General features: G+C 39.5%; 2 protein-coding genes across 5 annotated transcripts in view; one reads left to right on the top strand and one right to left on the bottom strand.

The window, feature by feature from the left end:
* The window catches only part of UBAC2 (UBA domain containing 2), a 166,060-nt gene that overhangs the window by 74,104 nt on the left and 71,642 nt on the right, over positions 1 to 20,314 (top strand). The window lies entirely within an intron of this gene.
* On the bottom strand, positions 4,828 to 18,909 carry GPR183 (G protein-coupled receptor 183). 2 transcript variants are annotated; one of them, XM_026493528.4, is made up of 2 exons: positions 18,826 to 18,909; positions 4,828 to 6,493 (listed from the first exon to the last, which is right to left on the bottom strand). In XM_026493528.4, the coding sequence occupies exon 2, from the start codon at positions 6,461 to 6,463 to the stop codon at positions 5,390 to 5,392; it is 1,074 nt and encodes a 357-aa protein (XP_026349313.1). In that variant the 5' UTR covers positions 6,464 to 6,493; positions 18,826 to 18,909; the 3' UTR covers positions 4,828 to 5,389. The 2 variants fall into 2 exon arrangements, with proteins under 2 accessions (XP_026349313.1, XP_057163387.1); XM_057307404.1 differs by lacking the exon at positions 18,826 to 18,909 and adding an exon at positions 10,908 to 11,940.

Genomic DNA, 20,314 nt, shown 5'->3' with positions numbered 1-20,314 from the left:
ACCTATTGCTGCCAAACAAGTTATGACCGGCAATAATAAAACCCCTTATCCATCGTACTCTAATATTACAAATCATATAGTAGTAACGTCAGCTAATATTGGGTTAACTGTAGTCAACATATATCTTCTGAGCATTACCGATGTGCGAGGTGCTGTGCTTGGAGTTACTCAGAATAGAAAGAAGTAAAAGTCAGGATCTCTGCCCCAGAGGAGCTTGTGTTTCAGGTGAGGGATGTAAGAGTGAATGCATGGGAAGTAATCGACCATGGGCTGTGTGATGTTGGCCAAGAGTTTACACATTATCTCATGCTATTGTTTCATTGATAAGAAAACTGAAATCTAGAAAGGCAAAAGACTGGACAGAGGTGGTACAGCTGATTAGCAGTCAGACCAGAACTGTGTGTTTTCTTTTATTCTAAGATAGTACACATCTAAAGTTAAAACTATGTAGCATTGACTATATAAGATCCAAATAAGTTGAGAAAAGGAAGATGATGGGTGGCTGTGAGTAGTCAAAGAAGAATTTAAGGACGAGGTATGATGGGGATATGAGTGTAAAGAATCAATAGAGGAAGCAGAATAATCCAATTATTGGGAACCAAATATTCGTTATGTTCGTGGTACAGAAACAAAACCAACTAGACTAACTCAAAAGGTACATGTTGGGCAATAGAGGGAAATTAGGTTGCAGGGGCTTGAAAGTATGGGAGAGGAACTTGGACTTTGTGTGGTAGATCATGGGGAACTATTCTCAATCCTGGAGCATGAAATGACACAATGAAAGTGGGATTAAGGAAGATTATGTTTGTTTGCCAGGAGAACTGGATAGTGTCTGCATTTTTCTTTTCTTACGTTCTGTTTATTGGTCTGTTTCATTCTAAGTAGCTTAAATGCTGCATTAGTCAGAAGGCTGGCTTATGTTGTAGCCACAAATTAACCCTGAAATCTCAGTGGCTAAATATATTAGTATATTTCTTATTTGTGCTACTTGGCCAACATGAGTGGTTGGGGTAAAAGGTGGGGAGTTCTCCACTTACTCATTCAAGGATCCAGGCTCACAAAGGTTCCCACCATCTAGAACATCTCTGGTCACTGTGACAGGAGACAAGAGAGGAGTGGAATATCTCTCACTGCTCTCTAACACTTCAGCCTGGAAGTGACATATGTCACTTTTGCCCCCAGCCCATTGGTCAGATGTAGTCACATATGCCCCTAAGGGAATTTGAGGATATTTGGTGAACAGTGTCTCTTTCAAGGCTCTCTGAGGAGCTGGACCATAATTCTACTTGTTTAAGACAAATAGTATAGTGATTAAGATTAATGTGCAGACCCTGGAATTGGACTGGCTCCCCCACTTACAGCCGTTTGGGCAATTTACTGTTTCTCTGGGTTATCATTTCCTTGTCTGTAAAACAGGGGTAGTAATGGGACGAGCCTCACAGAAGTATTATGAGGCTTGAACAAGATTATATGTGTGTGTGTGTGTGTGTGTGCATGTGTGTATAGTGCTTCTCTAGAGGGATTATATATATGTATATATGTATATATATTGCTCCAAGCATTATGCCATGTTACTGTTAGCAAGTATTTGTGTTGATCTTGTTACTACCATGCTGGCTTCCAGTATGATATCTGGAAGGAAGGCTGGTCTCTTGACAGTAGTTGAAGGGCCGGGGGAAAGACATCCTTGCACTCTGAGTCAGCCTCCAGGCACTGGGGTCCGATGGGGTGGATTTTATGCCTGGTTCCACCTCTGCATGTGGCCTGGCACTCAAGGTCCCTCATCAGCCAAATTGAAATAATAATTATCCCTGCTCTTAAGGCAGGGAGGATTAAGTGAAATGATGCCCGTCAAGTGCTTGGAAAAGTGGCACAGAGGAAGCAGTCAATAAATGTCCTTCTTAGCTAATTGAGCTTTTATTTTAAAAGAAATTTGGGGATTATCGTTTACGTGATCATTTTTTCAGAGTTTGGTATAAAACAGACTTGCATTGGCGGCATTTCTCATGAGTGCGTTTAGTCCATGCTGGATGCAGAAGAATAGGCTGCGTTGTCGCTAGATCAGCTTTTCATTTTTCATTCTGACCTGAGTAGTCAATAAGGACATGTTTTTAGCTTTGCAAAGAATAACAAATTACAATGGGCTAAAGAGTACCAAAATAGACCATTTTGAGAGCTAATTTAAGGTCAGTGCTTCCCCTTTTAAAATTGCCTGGTATTTTTTACTGATTGGTAAAAGTCACTGTCCTTGCCTCTGGAAATATAAAATTATTTCCAAGGAGAACATACTCTGTATCTAGATTTAAATTGACTTGTTGGGTAATTAACTCTATTTTTTACTATTCCTAAATTGCAGGGTTTTAGCGGATCACAGTCTTCAATTACACATATGCTCTTGTATATATGCTTTAGTATATGTAATTAAGCATTTACGGTGCATCTTTTCATTGAGAAGTTAAGAACTTCACAGATATTTCAGCAGGGCTTTAGAGTTTTGTTAGGTTATGGTACAAAACAGGTGCTATTTGATTAGATGGATATTTGAGAACTTCTTGTGTGCCGGGCTTTGTACCAGGTGCTGTGCACAGAAGCAGATGACATCCGTGTCTTCATGGAACTCACAGGCCAGTCAAGTTTATAATCTACCTACTGCTGGCTTTTTGTCCTGTTTAAGGATTAGATGGTCTGCTGGCATATAATGCAACAGTTTAAGCCTTCTAATACTTTTTCAGGGTCTATGTGGATACAGTTCTGTCTACTCTATGGCTAGGACAGAGAGTTAGGGTTACATTCCTGATGCTGCCTCTAATTTATCAGGTCCCTCTTTGGAACTTCGGTTTCTTAATAAAGCATGGGTGATATTATGTGTTTGTCCTGTTTCACAGGAATGTGGAAAGGAAGACATTACATAAAGTATGGACTATTGTGTGAATTATTGAGTTTGTCACATATACCTAATATTTCTAACATCTAACATTTACTATTCTGTATTCTCTGTACTATTTTATACTATCATTGAAGAGTTGATGCATTTATACTGATTCAAACTAAATAGCTTTGAGGGTTTTTTTTTTTTAATTAACCAAATATCCTTTTAGAAAAAAAATAAAATTATGGAGAGGTAGATATGATTAGCTGCTATATAACTGTCAGCTTTCCTAGATAAGTTTTTCTGGCTCACGATTATTAATAATGTATCACCTGATACATATAGAAAATACTTACAGGGTTTGTGATTTTCAAACAGTGTGTTGTATATAAGTCTACCCTTTTGTTCTGTAACAGAATACAAAGATTATAGGACACTGTCCCTGTTCTCCAAGTTTAGCTACCCCATGAGGGAAGTAAATGCAAAGCCAACTAATAATCCGCGACAGTTTAAGGGCGCCTAGAGTCCATGTGTAAACCATGACCTCATGAATGAAGTAGGTAGTAGGGGCCTTTTGAAGGAGAGTGAATAGCTGAGTTAGACTGGAGTACAGACATTTTTTTTTAATTAGTTGACTACTGATTGGAGAAAATCATTTATATGGATTTGTGGTACAGTGGAGGTAGGAGGCAGAAAACTGTTAAACAGCTAAAAGAATGTGTTATTCCTTTGCCAGGTGACATAGATATTTACTTTTGTGTTTGAAGGATCTTAAGATCCTGAGCACAGAGAGGACTTTCTCATCTGCGGTGAAGCAGCATGTTGGCTCATACGTAAGCTAGTCTGTGCTCCAGTGTTGTCATCGAACTCATGCACCACAGAGATGCCCTGAAGTTACGGTGGCCTCTTTCTGATTTTCCTTTAGTAGCTTTCATTACAGTGTTTCTTTTGGGATCTAACGCAAATGGCTATGTAAGTGCCACCCTGCATAACATGTAGTCTTCGGCCCTTTCTTCTCCTTTGCTTGGGGGGTTTTATATAGAGTGAAGGGTAAGGCCCTAAGATCCTGACTTCCATCTGTGTAGTCTCACCTGTCTCCATCAAAGATCTGTTGAAAAGATCAGTACCTTTTTTTGGTCATTGGCCTCAAGGTCAGGTAGCTCTTTGTGAAATTCACATAATACAAATCTGAAAGTACTCAGTAAATGGTGTTGACTTAACCATAAAGATTAATTTTCTTACAGGGTACAAGTTGGAAATGAGTAGGTTAAGAATTCGAAAGAAAAGATTTCCAGGATATAAAGCCCAAAAAAAATTTAAAGTATGACTCATGATATAGTGCTTCATTTCTTTCTGTTCCATTATCAAAATCGGTATTATTGCTAACATAGATACTGTATTGAGGTAATTTGGGGATTTAGTAAAACAAATTTGAGCTGACAGACAGGGTGACTACTTGCAAAGGTCATACTATTCATGCTAAGGTATTTATGTGAGCAAATGTATAATGTTGCAAAGAATCTCGGGAACTCTTTCAGTTTATAATTTTGCATTTTTCCACCTATCTTATTTAGGCAAACAGCAACTATACCTGCTGCTGCTCATCCTCTTTGCCCTTTCTGGTAACCCAGACCATTGAAATACAGATCAGGGTACTACCAACCTATGAATAAAAAAGAAATCATCCCCAGACACCCAAGAAAAGCCAAGCATATTTGCAATTTTTTTTTAATTCCCAAGCAGAATTCAGCAAGTGGACCCTCCTCCCAGTGGGTACCTCCACATAAAATCCTTGTCATATGCCTAACTGATGGGCCCTTAAATACTCTGCTGGCTGCCTGGGAAAGAGCTCAGTGTTTTCATTGCCTCTGTCACCATTATTACTTATAACGTTATCATCCAAATCTATTTCTAATTCTATTCTCCCTCTAAGTAGGCATTGAAAGAAGTACTCTTAATTTTGTAGTATCCTGCTCTTTATTCCAAAAGAGTCGTTGAAACAGAATATTTATGACTCAGAACAGAACAAAACAAAATGCTGATGTTATTGAGGAGATGAAAGTCTGAAATTGAAAAAAGTATGGATTAAAGAAATATGTTACCAAAAATAAAGAAACTTGTTACAATATTGACATTTTTACAAGGGCAATATACAATCATACAGTCTTTTCTTTTGCCAAATTATTGGCAGGAAATACTGATGTTGTAATTTTTAATTTTTTATTAAAATTTTAAAAAGATTTTTTTATAAAACTTTTTACACTGAGAGTTATTAAAATACCCTCCCTTTTGGTGTAGCATTTCATTTACAAATTAGAACTTTGCTTTATGTTATTTTCTTGAGTGTAAAAATAATATATATCAGTTTTCTTCCAAGTTGGAGGTGGGAGCTCATGCCCAATGAAAGGAATTTACAGGAATCCTACTTGGAAGTTGAACAATCATTTTGCTTTATAAGAAAAGTCCGGCAAAGTTTGTCATAAAATCTACTTTGCTATAATTCCAAGATTTAATTCCTTTTCACTTTCCGTTTAACGACTTGGAATGTATCATTGTTTGAGTTTCTGTCATTTCACGTGAGTTTTCTTCAGGGGCTGACCTCACAGCACTGGAAATTGATACACTGACCTGACGTTTCAACATCTTCATAACCTTTCTCTTATACCCTTTACATGCAAAGAAATATATAAAAGGGTCCATGCAGCAATTGAAGTTCATCAGACATACTGTAAAGTGCAGAGAGATCTGGAATGAATGTCTTTGGCTGCATTCCAGGAGATCAGGAAAATGAAGCTTTTTAATCATGTGTTGAATAATTGCAACATGGTAAGGTGTGAAACAGAGAACAAACACAACAATTATAAAAATAATTGTGTTGAGAGCCTTTTTGTTTACACCAGATTTCTCAGTTAGTGGGTTCTGTTTGGCAGTTTTAAAGAGTTTGCAACAGATTTGAGAGTAGCAGATGAGAATGATCAGGAGAGGAAGCACATATCCTATGAAACATGCACCAAGCAGGATCCAGGGAAGAAATTTTGTTTCTTCAAAGTTTGGATATTCCATGCATGTAGTCCTTTCTTCCTCCTGCTTTGACATAGGTTTTATGAGTAGTGGGAGTGTTTGAGCAAATACTAGAATCCAGACCCCTATGCAAATGCCTTTGGCATATTTAATTCTTTTCATCTTATTGTACCGCAGAGGGTGCACCACAGCAAAGAACCGGTCAATGCTCAAGCAGGTCATGAAGTTCACACCTGCGTATGTATTGATGTAAAACACCAGAGCAGTTATCCTGCACAAGGCCTCGCCGATTCTCCAGTCAAAGCCCAGTGCGTAGTAGGCTATCCGTGTAGGCAGAGCAGTGGTAAAAAGTATATCAGAAATCACCAAGTTTGTTGAATAGAGGGTGGTAGAGTTGATTTTTTTCCTGTTTTGAATAATGACAACCAAGGCTAGCACGTTTCCTACAAGCCCAATAATGAAGACAATGCTGTAATGCAGAGGCATTAGTATCCTGGCTGTGCCGCGGTGTGCATAGAGATCACAGTCGTTTCCCTGCGAAGCCGCAGAGGCTGTAGTAAAATTGTTGTCCATTTTTGTATCCAACAGTGGTGTTCACAGTCTCTAGGAAGAACCAAGGAGAGTACTTTTAATTAAAAGCAGATTTAACTAAAAGCAATATAAACTGCCCTTTATAGACCTAACTTCTAAAATTTTAAGATTTATATAGTTTTTTAAAAATCTATGAAGTGTTGCACAGTAAAAGAAACCATCAACAAAACCTTAGAAGGGCACCCTAGTGAATGGGAGAAGGTATTTGCAAATGGTATATCCAATATGGGGTTAGTATCCAAAATATATGAGGAACTTACATGACTCAAAGCAAAAATAATCTGATTAAGAATGAGCAGAGGACCTGAACAAACATTTTTCCAGAGAAGACCTACAAATGGCCAACAGACACATGAAAAGATGCTCAGTCTCACTAATCATCAGGGAAATGCAAATCAAAACCACAGTGAGGTATCACCTCACACTGGTTGGAATGGCTAGTATCAAAAAGACAAGAAATGGCAAGTACTGATGAGGATCAGTACTTGAGGAAAGGGAACCCTTTGTGCAGTGTTGGTGGGAATGCAAACTGGCACAGCCGCTGTGGAAAATAGTATGGAGGTTTCTCAAAAAGTTAAAAATAGAATTACCATATGATCCAGTAATTCCACTAATGGGAATTTACCCAAAGAGGATGAAAACATGAATTCAAAAAGATATATGTACCCCTGTGTTTATATTAGTGTTATTTACAATAGCCAAGATATGGAAGCAGCCTAAGTGTCGTCTGATAGGTGAATAGATACTACACACACACACACACACACTCGCACAAGAATATTAGCCATAAAAAGAATGAGATCTTGCCATTTGCAACAACATGGGTGGATCTAGTGGGCATTATGCTAAGTGAAGTAAGTCAGAGAAAGATAAATACCATATGATTTCTCCATGTGGAGTCTAAAAAAGCAAGACAAACAAAAAAATCAGAAACAGAACCATAAATACAGAGAACAAACTGGTAGTCACCAAAGGAGAAGTAGGTGGGGAGTATAAGTGAAATAGATAAAGGGGATTATTAAGAAGTACCCCCCAAAAAAAGAAAAAGAATCTGTGATATGTACTATGTTTACATATATAGTAACAAGAACAAAGAATCGGATTTGCATTTTTACTCATAATTTAGTGATTTTTGGCAAAGCCCTGGCAAAGGAAACAAAACCATCTAAATAGAGCAAATGTATTTTTGTGATAAGAGGGGATGCACTAACTTTTTAGGCAGAAATTTCCCCCTTTTTTTCCTGAATCATTGTCTGGTTAAGAACAAAATTGTGTGCAGCACCCCACATTTCAGATGGATGTAAAACTTTGCTTTTAAATTGAATTTCAGTTGGAATTTTTTTTTTGGCCAAATGCGTATCACTGCCAGGAAATGAAATCAGTCACACATTTATTTAGTGAAATATGAATTTACCACAGTGATCTGATTTGTGTTAACCTAAAAAGTATGAGAAACAAGCTAAGGCCTTGTTAGGAACTGAAAGTTAGGTTTTCTTTTAAAAAAGAAGAAGATGGTAACCACGACAACCACGACAAAAACGACAAAAAAGAAAGAAAAAAACTTAAACTGTTTCAGGGGGAAAGGTTAAGATTAATTCTGCAGTAGATCATTCCCCAAGTACTGCACTGACGGATGCAGCGTACATTCCTACATTTCGCAGGCTAGTAAGCATCGCACACGTGGTGTCTTGTGTTTGCTTTATCCACTTAGATGTTCATGGATCAGTGTAACCTGAGTATTTGTCATATGTCAATCTCATATAGACATTGGGTATTTCTACAGTATTCCAGTGTGTTAATGCATAATTTGCTTAGCTACGCCCTTGATGAATATTTGGATTATTTCCAATTATTTTCTTGTGATAAATAATGTTAAGATGGAATTTCAAGTCCTACGTTAAAAAGTGGAAAACCACGATAAAACTCCTTATATGGGGCTGAGCTTTGATAAAACTTCGGAAGAGCAGAACAAAAACTTCTGTGAAGTTATTTTTAGAAGAAAAATGATATTCCGATAGGACTGTCTCTGTGCACAGATCTCATCTGAAAGTCATCAAAATTAAGGGAAGATTTCAATATATCTAGCAATGATGGTTTACATTAAAAGAAAAAGACTCTGTCCCTAGCCATATCAAAGCACCGACGACTCCTCTGACTGCTAACTTAGTTCTAACACTCAAACTGTGAAACTAACAGACAGTGGGGGTTGTCAGGGGATGAGGTTATAATGTTATAGGTGTGCATTACATACAGGGTTGATAGGTTGATTGTTAAAATATGGAAATACAACCTAAAGAAAAGCGAACAAGAATGAAAGTGGTACTTTCTGTTAAACAAGAAAAGATGGGAAAGGAGATTATGAGAAAGAAATTTAAATGGATTGAACTCACCTGTTAAAAGAGACTATCAGTTTGGATTTGTGTAAAAAAAAAAAAAAAAACCCAACTGTATGCCGCTTAGAAGAGACACAGCTGAAAAAGTGACTCAGAAAGGTTGAAAATAAAGGCATGAGAAAACACAGATCAGTCAAATCCCAACCAGTGGAAAGCCAAAGTAGCAATACTAACATCAGAAAAAATAGACTTCAAGGCAAATTCAATATCAAGAGAGATGAAGAGGGTCACAGCAGAAGTTAAAAAGAGCAGTTCACAAAGGACATAAAGATCTTGAATTATGCATGTAACAGCAAAATTTAAAGGACAAATTGGCAAATCCACAACCGTAATGGGAGATTTTAGCACATCTTTATTAGAATATGCCAGATAAAAAAGAGGTTAGAGACTTGAAAGATTTACCCAATGTGACTTTGCAGAATTTGTGCTGAAGGTACACGAGCATTTTTGCAAATTTGACTGTGTACAAGGTCATCAGAGGACCTCAGAACATTCAGAAAACTGTTAACCTAGCAGCTAATATGCCAGTGCCTACGGGGCAACTAAATTAGAAATTAACAATAAAAAGATAAAGGATACATTTGGAATCTAAAAAAATATGCTTCTAAGAGACTCATGGGTTAAGAAATCACAGTGGGAATTTTGAAGTACTTAGAACAAAATGACAGAAGTACTCTATGCCAAACTATGGGATGCAGCTGAAGTGTTGGTCTCAGATGCAGAGCCCTGAATGCATTTATTTTATTTGCAGATTTTTGAGTATAGTTAACACATGTTACATGAGTTTCAGGTGTACAGCATAGTGACTCAACAACTCTATATGCTTGTGAAAGCGTTTATTTTTTAAAAAGATTGAAAATAGATAAACATACAGTTCAGGAAGCTAGAAGAGAATTGTTTACCCAAGGAAAGTAGAAGAAAATGATAAAGATAATTGCAGAAATTAATAAGATTGAAAACAAAACAAAAACCCAGTAAATATGGACTTTCCTTTTGTGCAGGAAAAAACAGAGTGATTCTTGAAATCATGGGAATTGCAATTGTGGAATGAAAATAGAAAAACCTTTATCCACTTAGTTGAGAAAGTCTTTGTGTGAGAAGTAACTTTTCAAGAACTGAGACTAGACACAGAGAGGTGAAAATCCCAGACAAGGGTTGTAACTTAGGAACAGGTAGCAAGAACTTCTTTTATTTTTGTACTTTCTGTGAAAATTTTTTTTCTGAAAATCTCAGCATGTTTATTTTATTTTGAGTATTTCCCGACAGATTTGGGAAATGCGTTTAAAACTACATACTGGGGTAGAAATTCTCCATGTGAGTAAATATTACTGTAGAGATTAGGAAAGTTACATTAATGTCGGACTCAGAGAAGAATGTGCCATTGCTTGCTTGCCATGTTGTAAATGTGCATCCAACTTCTTCCTGAATGAAGTATGGCAACCAGGAGAGCCAGAAATGGCAGGGGTTGCAGAACATTTGATGTTCAAGAATATGTAACAATGTTAATTACAAAGGTGAAATTTGCAAGCAAACCAAATGTCCATCATCAGGGGATTGGTTACATATCTTATGGTGTAGCCATACAGTGGAATACTCTGCAGCCACTGGAAATGCCAGTGTGGATGCCTATTTCTCGACAGGGAATAATGTTAAGTAAGGAAAGCAGATCACACGACATACCACTTTGGGGGGAAGGAAAAGCAATTATGTACACACACATCTGCACAGATATATATGCCAAAATGTAATTTTGTACAAGTCATTTTTGAGTTTTATCCATATACTTTAAAATTTTTAATACTGAACATGAATTGACTATGAAATGAGGAAATAGGTAAATAATCTGAGAAAAAAAATTTTTTTTAGTTCTGTTCGTCTTACGAAAACCTTGTCTTCTGATATACATTTCAAAGGTAGTCCTTCAGTGCTCTTTACTCAGATTGATGCGTTCATTTTTATTAGGTGCCTACCTTTAAGCCCTATCTGAAAGAACACTCACAGCGATCCTGTGGGCTGAGTACTGCTTCACCTACCTACTTGCCATGTGAGGAAACTGAGTGTCGTAGCGGTTAAAAGGTCAGGCTGGATCCTTCTCCCTGGTGATCGGGCTTCAGGTCCCCCACTGTGTCCAGTCCTTGGCAGGGGCAGCTCATACTGCCCTTGAAGAACTGAGAGTTTGTGGCTTTGCAGTGGTCTCGGCTTTAAGAAACATCCTTCCCTGTAAGTAAACAGCCCGGGAACAGTGTGGCCCAACCGCTCCAGAGCAGGGGAATGATTCTTCCTAACGACAGTGGAGTTCCCACTTCCAGGACAGCGTCGAACCCCACAGGGGTTCTTGAGGGGCCTCTTACTACCCACCCTCGTCCTGAGTCAGTCAGAGGAAGACACCTGCACGATGTGGGCATGTGAATGGGACGGCTCAGAAATGATCTTTGGTAGAGATGAATCAAGGCCGTCTTGAAATCCGGTCATTTGGGTGTTTGGTGACCTCTTGAAAGTTGATTATTAGTCAGTGACACTAGCATATTACCTTAGTTCTTGATTATATCCATCCTATGCTATCAGTGCCATAATTTTAGTCAATTTTATCTTCTCTAAAGTGAGAGAAAAATCCTTTCATGTACTTGACCGTTGTTATCCGATTCTTATATGAATCGATCCCCATTTATTATCATCTTCCCTCAGAGGTATTATTTTATACCTTCCTTTAATCATTTGAGGATTCCAGATTATTTTCCTGAACCTTGACTTACTCCATTCTTTTATTCAGCAAAAGTTGTTTTTAGTGTTTTCATATGCTAGGTCCTGGAAATATTGAGATGATATCTTTCAGTATGGGAGGGCCTGAAACTGAAGGATGAATGTATGATGTTGGGAATGTGCTCTTGTCTAATGAGGCATTATCTCACTGTTCTTGGTAGGGCTCCTTCTCACACATACCAGGCTTCTGGTATGCTCTTTGGATTACAGTACTCCTTATCAACCTTTGGATTGCAAATTGCTCTTTTAATCATTTTTTTCAGGTGTAACTAACTTCCTCCCACCTTCCCTTCCTCCTTTTCTTCCTTTATTTATTCCTGAATACATTTTAATTATTTTACTTTTTAAAAAAAAATAAGTTCATCTTTTTTTTTTTTTTTTTTTTAAGTAAGCTCCACGCCCAACATGGAGCTTGAACTCATGACCTCGAGATCAAGAGTCACATGCTCTACGGCTTGAGCCAGCCAGGCTCCCTGGAAGTGTCTTCCATTTTTATACTCGTTAAACAACAGCTTCTGACATGTTATTAGTATAGATATACTGCATTGTACTTGGGAGTACTGTGTCTTGTCACTTTACTGCCTAGAGAAAAGCACAAAGGAATGTTTGTTTTGAATCTTTTTTCCTTAGAATACTTGTATCTATAATAATTATAATTTCCTCATAATGCTTTCTAATGGAAAGGTATGTGTGGTCGCTAAACTGTCCTTAATGCCCCACACTCTGAGGGACGTAAATGAGGCTTGAAACCTTTGCCCTGAGGGCACAGTGAGTGAGTGGGCTGCGTAGTATGGGGCAGGTTCTGCCCCGGGTTCCGCCTGAGGAACCCCCTTCCCTCCTGAAAGTGAAGTAACTGCGGCCACCCTGGCAGCTGTCTGTTGCCATGTGTGGTGAAGCAGAGGGGTCTGTCCCAGTTTTGTCTCTGCCATGCAATATTGCTAACTCTGCTACTATTCTAACATATGTAAAACAGCAAACTCTTCCACAGCAAAATATCCTCCGCTGTATTTTTACTTGTTTTCGGAAGTGGGTCTGTGTGTGTCTAGAGTTGATTTCATTGCTACTAGAGTAGCTAACGTTTTTTAAGACATTATCATCTCATTTTTGCATAACCGGACATGTTGACATGAGCTGACAAGATCTTTCTAGCTACAGAAAGGAAGAAAATAAGAGGCTCCCCCCAAAACTCATCTATTAGTATTTAAGAAAATTATCTGAGCTCTAATGTAATACGTCCTCTGGAAATATATACCCTGGTACCAACTTGCCCGGATAATTATTTTCTTAGCTTTTATTTGGGGCAGAAACAGAATCAAACCACTGTATTCAAAGATTTAGTATGAACTTGAGTACTGGCTTTTAGTTTTTGCTTTAAGATTCCTGAAATGTCACCTTTACCCCTAATAATTTATTCACTTAATAACCAATCAACAACCTTAAATGAAAAAGAGCTAAATTATTAGTAATTTTGTTCAAATTCAGGCCTTAGCAACGAATTGCTTGGTTCAAGTCATGTGAAATGATAAGCAACAGGAGGTGACTTCTCCGTAAGGCCAAGTCTGCTCAAGACCGTGTTTACACATCAAGATGATGTGACTCAGAGTGCCCACAGTGGCATGCACCAAAGAGGAAGCTCCAGGACCATGCTTTCAAGACAACCAGAAGAGGCACAAGAGTGTGGACCCACAGATAGGAATTTTATTTGTGTATTGTTAAATGATGAGTGTTGATTGATCTGATTCTCTGATTTCTCTTGATACACTGTCCTTTGTTGAGGAGAGGTAAGGTTGAGGGAAAGTTTGTGGAATGGGGAAAAATGAAATCTTTGAGAAAGGAGAATGCAGTGAGAGCTTGGGTTCTGTGGAACCACAGGGATTCGGTCTACGGAGGAACCGGACAAGCCCGGATGGATCAGGATCGGAGGCCGGGGCGGCTGAGCAGTGCCCTTGAGAATAAACAGACTTCACGGCAGAAAGAGACCTTGCTTCTTCCTCTGGCTGCCTGGTCTTCTGAACACTTGTCAGTTACTCGCCAAAGCCTCCTTGTTCTTGACTGAGCAAACAGGGACGCCTGAGTGTGGTCCGGTGTCACACACGTCGTGGCCTCGCACTCACCTAGTGATTTTTTTCTACCTCCTTTTTAGTTGACTAAAAAGCCTTCACTTGAGCGGTTGTGTGGGCCATTTGCCTGTTAAGCAGGCAGGTGGGAAACATGAATTCTTGCCTGTGGGACAGAAACCCAGGGCACAGGCTGCGACCAGCCTCTTGTCACTTCGTTGGCAAAGTCAGATGGTCGGTTCCAGGAAGCTGCTGCTCCGCTGCTCTTCATAGTCAGTGCGCGCCCCAGTTAACTCCGTGAATAAATCTGTCTACACCAGCAGGTCATTTTTTTGTTTTCCAGCCAGCTTTGAGTCCTATTTTGATAGCTGTGACTGTGGTCAAGATTCACTTTTGGAAGGATCTAGGAAACATTTTCCCAGAAGGAGACATGCTGGCAGCCACCTGCACTTTCTCAGGATAGAGCCTCACACATGCCAGAGTGTCTGTGTTCAGAGTCGAGTTGTCTGTGGTCGGTCTGTATGAGGGGACCTCCCTGCCCTGCCTCCTGGGGAGCTCGCTTTTTCTGGCTTGTGGAAGTGTGACGCTGCTGCTGACCCCACGGCCGAGGCTGGCTCTGACCACCTCTCAGTAAGTCTGCACAGGGTCATTTACAGGACACGGTGCAGAGAACTTCTTGAACACAGAAAGCAACAACAGTGTTCTCCAGTCTGTAGTTTCCTTTGTGTGTGTCTGGGGTGTCCTCACCTAATGGGCACTAAAGAAGACACTTCACCTTCCGTAAATACGTATGTTGGAATTGATGGGAAAGGGGCCTGACATTCGAATTATTGGAGTAAGCGCCCACTTGCACATTTGGGGTTTCACATATCCTAGCTATTTTTCTTTCACCTTTCACTGATTTTCTTTGTGTGGCGTTTGGCAGCTTTAGCACTGGCTAGGATGGTGTGAAAGTTATCAAACGTGAAGACAAAGGAGGTGGTAATACAAAGGACTGGGGTTATACAACGTAATGTGTAGAAACTGTAAGAAAAAAGAATCCCACTGTAATAGTCATTTCAGTGTGAGGAAGACAAATACCATGTTTCCATGTGGCTTGATCTGACCTTTAAGTACGATCACTAGGTAATATAAAAAGATTTTATAGCGAAGATCTGAGATCTTTATTCTCTGAGTTCAGAATGTTTCTAGAAATCATACGTGCCTTTTCTCCTTAAAGTTCAAGGGAGTTTCAGGTTTTGTTGTTTGTCTCTTATCTCATGGAAATTAGTCAGAAACATTAAGTGTCCTTATTTTGTGGATAAACAGAATTCCAGAGGTTGGGTCATTTGCTCGGGGTCCTCCCTCGGTCTGGGTACTAAGTTAGGCGTCACAGAGATGTCCAGGACTCCGTGCCCTGCTTCACCCGCCACCTCCCGTCAGTGGTTCCTGTGCCTTCAACCTCCTGACTCTCTCCTGCACTTGACCTTTCCTCTGCACCGTGTGTCTGTCTGTCCATCTGCCTGTCCTTTTACCACTCCCGCTACCTGCCTTCAGGCCACCCTTGCTACTCCTTGGAGCTCCGGCTTCAGCTTTCACAATGCCTTTCAAGTGCGGCCCATTGAACCCCGGGCAGATGGAAAGCTCTCAGTCGGGACACATGATTTCCTTCTGACTGGGCTCTGCTTCCCTCTTCAGCTGGCTCCCTGGCCATTTTCTCCCTCTGATGCCTTGGCTCCAGACTTACTGAATTATTTGCAGTTTTTTGATGTCCTGTGTTCCCTCACAGCTCTGTGCCTTTCTGGCACTCTTCCTTCTTGGTCCTATATCCTGAGCTCCTACTTTCCTTCAAGACCTAGTTCAAACCCAGCTGTTCTGGAAGCTTCCCTGATTTTATCCTCTCCTGCTTCCTTGCCAGCATCCCCAAGAAAGACAGTGTGGAGTACCCTTGTGAAGGCACTGTGCTCTGTACTAGCGTCAGTATTGTTGAGTTTCTGTTTCTGCTTCCCACTAGCCGGTGAAGTCCCGTGAGTGGGAGCGGTGTTAATTTTGTATATCTCCAGCTGACCCAGGACTGAGGCACGATAACTACCCATTAAAGAAGAGCAGAGTCCCAGCTTTCTTGATCCTTAGAGGTACTTCATCAGAGTTCTTGATTAGTAATAGTAACCAATATCATTAAGTGCAGACGGTCTTCCAGGCACCATTCTGGGCACTCTATGTGTATTCACTCACTGAATCATCACAGAACTTTCACAAACCCATATCCAGTGGTGAAACTGAGGCCCAGAGCACTTTCATGTGCCTAAAGACACAGCTGTTAAGTGTCAGGGTTCAATCCTGACGGTTCGGCTCCAGAAATCACATTCAGTGCAATGTGTGTTTTATCCCTATCTCCTGTTTCCAACATGATCTGGTATTATTGCTAGAAAACAAGTAAAAATAGGAAGACTTTTCTAAACTTTAACATGTACCAACTCATCCTGTCTGAACTAGAGAGAAGAGGAGAGCTGGGGAGATGGAAGGAGGGAGGGGGGGAAGGAAATATGTTGATTTTTAAATGAAAGTATTCATTAATTTATTTGTAACATATTTTAAAACAAGTAAAGATTTTATTTTACAAGTGAATTTAGATTTTACTATTTTTAACAATATTTCCATAAAACAATTTGGACTAAAAGAAGATGGTGAATACCTAGAATAGCTTTTATTTTTTTTAATCTTTATTTTTTTAATTTTTTTTTTAAGATTTTAGTTATTTATTTGAGAGAGGGAGAGACAAAGCGAGAGCGCACAAGCAGCGGGGGTGGGGGGTGGGGAGAGAGGGATAAGCAGATTCCACGCTGAGCAGGGAGCCTGATGCAGCCCAATCCCAGGACCCTGGGATCATGACCTGAGCCTAAGGCAGATGCTTAACCAACTGAGCCACCCACGCACTCTCTAGGATAGTTTTTATGCTATTAACTTTATCTTTATACTACTTTTTAGGTATTTGTAAACAATTTTTTAAAAAAGATTTATTTGAGAAAGAGAGCGAGAAAGAGTGAGAGCACAAGCCAGAGGGAGGAACAGGCTCCCTGCTGAGCAAGGAGCCGGATGTGGGGCTTGATGCCAGGATCATGACCTGAGCCTAAGACAGACACTAAACTGACTGAGCCACCCAGATGCCCTGTATTTGTAGACATTTAACAAAATATTTTTATTCTTTGAGTTTTCAAGATACCACAAGGATCTTTGTTAATTCTGCAGTTTTCAGATGATTTTCACATGCATTATCTCATCTGACATTGAAGCCCTGTGCTTTACAGACTTCTTGGAAAGCTGAGGAATTACATGGGCTGGAGGGGCTTACACACCCTCAGCACACTCCATACTCTGTGGCCTTGAACACTGCAGTAAGCCCTTACCCATGGCAGGGAGAGAAGCATCCTTTGTAAACTGCTCTGCAGGATGGGAAGCTCTTTCTTTTAAATGCACACTTTTTAAGGATGATGGCTTTCTCTGTTATAACTCTTTTCCCATAGAGTGTTTCAGAGCCATCCTACAGTAGATACCTAGTAAATGCCTGTGGATTACTTAAGTGAAGGAAAGTCATATAGTGATCTGAGGTAGTATCTGTTCCAGTAAATGACTGGTCATGTTACTAATAAGCTCTTGGAAGCCAGTTGAAAGTAATTTATAAGAGGCATTACCACCCCCCCACCACCACATGGTAGCTGGCGAGCCGGTGAGTGAGGAGGCTTTGTGCCACAGTGTGCTCTTTACGGTGTTATGTCCCAAAAGTACTATTAAGTCCCAGAGAGAAAGCACGCACTGAAGTATTAGCAGATGCAGAGTGTAGACGGTGAGCACAGCGACATGTTTACCCTTCCCAGACTCAGTCTTTATGTATATATTCTGTAAAGATCTGCAAATTAGTTTAAGAATAATAATTCTCACAAAATGATAGGACAAGGAGACTTTGCCTACTGTATTCATCCTTTGGTAGTTTAATGGGTAGAGGGAGAGGAGAATACAGATAGCAGTTTTCTAGCACTTACTATATGACGGCCAGTGTGACAAGGACTTGGCTGTATTATTACTCCCCGTTGTACAAATGAAGCAACTGAAGTCAGAGACTGCCCAAGGCCACACAGCTTAGAAATAATGGAGCCCAGGTTCAAGCCTGACTGCAGAGCCCATGCTCTGAACCACTGCACTGTACTGCACTTGGAGCGAGTCCCCTCAGGACCCCCAGACACACCTTCCTTTAGAGGAAGTCTGCTCACAGCTTATGTTTTTGCCAAGAATTTCTATTACTTCCATTCCCAACCTGGACATAAATATTGCAAATCACTGCATGTACTTCATTGTTTTTGACATTTTTTTAGGCACGTGGAAATTCTAGGAAAAATAGACATGTTTAGCTTTAGTGATCATTAAATAAATATAAAGCAAGCAACGGATTCATTTTTCACTTATCAAATCAACAGTTTATATTTAGAATTAAAATACGCAGGTTGGCTGAGAAGAGTGAAGCCCAGATTGTCACTGGTGGGAGGGTTAATTGCTAAAATGTTTTTGTAAACCAAAAAACATCAATTTATATATAAAACTTTAAAAACATTTATACCCTTTGCCCGAGGAATTCTAGTACTGGGATTCTATCCAGAGAAGTACTAGAAAGTATAGAAGTAGTAGAAGTATAGAAAAGACCTTTATGTACATAGATACGTGGTCAAAGAGTAGAATTTAATAACCCTTTTATTTTAAATTGTGCTGAATAATTTGTATACACATGCATTTAAGTGTAGGGATACTCCATTTTAAAATAAATTTGTTCTTTTCCCTTCATTCTAAAGTACCCTGAAATATTGGCATTATTTACTGATTTTTACTGGATAGTGTTTTTTGCAATAATGAGTTCACACAGAATTACAAAGTAAACCCTATTTTTTGGCATAGATTTCTGGCACGATCCATTGTTTTCACCTACCTCAATATTAGCTAATTAGAACTGCCAGTCATCAGAGAGTCTAGACTATGTTAATGATACAATTTTTGTTAGAAATATTTATAGTTGCGTTGAGTAGGTTCTATTCCTTTATACCTTAATTAGGCCTCTAAAGTTTTACAGAAGACTTTGTTTAAAAAAAACAGAATATGCAGTACTTACCTCTCAGTGCCTGGTCGGGGCCTCCGTGCAGTGGCACTCAGTATCTGCCCAACTGACGTAGGTTACTTCGGCATGTTAGGAGAGATTATGCAGCGTGCTTTTATGCTGGTGGTTTTTTTTTTTTTTTCCCCTCTTGCCCTGTGACTGAGCAGAGCGGTCATGTATGCGTGTGTACTATTTTTTTTAAGTGGGAAGTGAAATTTTTCTGTTAGTGATTTTTTTTTGAATAATTATCCAAAAACCCCTTGGTCATGTCTGTGGAACTTCATAAGTTTTTTAATAAAGATTTAATAAAAGATTTAATAAAATAAAATAAAAGTTTTTTAATAAAGATTTAATAAAAGATTTAATAAAAATCCTTTGAGAGGAAGACTAAAGCAATAAAACCTTAACCAGAAAAAAAAAAAAAAAGAATGACAATCACTAATGATTTTGTATCCAGATTCTGTGTAAAAGTATGAATTTTTAAATGTTTTAAAGAGAAAAAAGTCAACTGTGGTAATTCTGTCTACCTGGAAACTCGATGCAGAGAGTAGTTGACTCATTCTGTATCTTAACAGCTTATGAGAAAGAAGCAAAGGTTTCTGCGGTGAGTGGGAGAACAGTGTTCGTTTGCATTGTACAAGGACTCGTCAGTGTTTTCAGGCAGGAGGCCAGCTGGCAGAATCTGTGACTGCACGGACACATGAATGACAGGGGAAGAGTTGGAGGGGAACATCTTACATGTGTCTGTGCATAGGATGGAGAACTGTGCCGTTCACCTTATAGTTCTGGTTGGCTCAGTTTAAACCAACTTTGTAACAGAGCTATCAAAATGCAACTTATATGTAAGCTAAGTGAATAGAAATATACTGGCCCGAACGAGAGAGGTGATATTTACACTTACCCAGGACTGATCTGGCCATCCCCAGTCAGCTCTGGGAGCTGCATTTTACGAAGGGCATAGATGACCAGTGTGACTGGGCTGGTGAGGGGTCTGGATCCCAGGTTTTAGGAGAAATGATAGAATAAACTGAGACTGTTTAGGCTTGGCAGGGATGTCTCGTGCATTTGAAAGCTGTCTCATAGAAAAGCATTTGGGTTGCATATGTTGATCTTCCTGACTCCAGAGAATGAAAGGAAGGCCAGTATGAGGAAGTTACTGGAGACAGCTTTCAAACCAAAATATGCAGGTGGTTCCCAAAAGTTAGATGATAAAAAAAATAGAATAGGTTGTTTCTTATTTAGGTGCCTACATAAACTGGTTGATTATTTTGAGGGATGATACAGAGAGAATTGAATCATTTTGGTAGGAGTTTGTAACTCTGACTTCAGACCTTCCAGTCCAGGATCTGTCAAAATGGCCGAGGGGCTTCAGCACCTCAGTGGTATCATTCCATCTAGAAGTGTACTCAGTTCTTTTAAACTCTAAAAGACTGAGGATCTATGAAGGAACACTGTTAGAAGAGTAACAACTTACCCAATTCTTTGGGCCTCCACCTCACTGTCT

This window comes from Ursus arctos, unplaced genomic scaffold, assembly GCF_023065955.2.
Source record: "Ursus arctos isolate Adak ecotype North America unplaced genomic scaffold, UrsArc2.0 scaffold_10, whole genome shotgun sequence".
In the NCBI taxonomy this organism is placed as follows: Eukaryota; Metazoa; Chordata; class Mammalia; order Carnivora; family Ursidae; genus Ursus; species Ursus arctos.
The sequence above is the reverse complement of the archived record's forward strand: the minus strand, read 5'-3'. Positions and strand labels throughout refer to the sequence as shown.

What these genes read in the sequence shown, in the direction of transcription:
- GPR183 (XM_026493528.4), bottom strand. Translation starts at nt 6,463, where the DNA reads ATGGACAACAATTTTACTACAGCCTCTGCGGCTTCGCAGGGAAACGAC.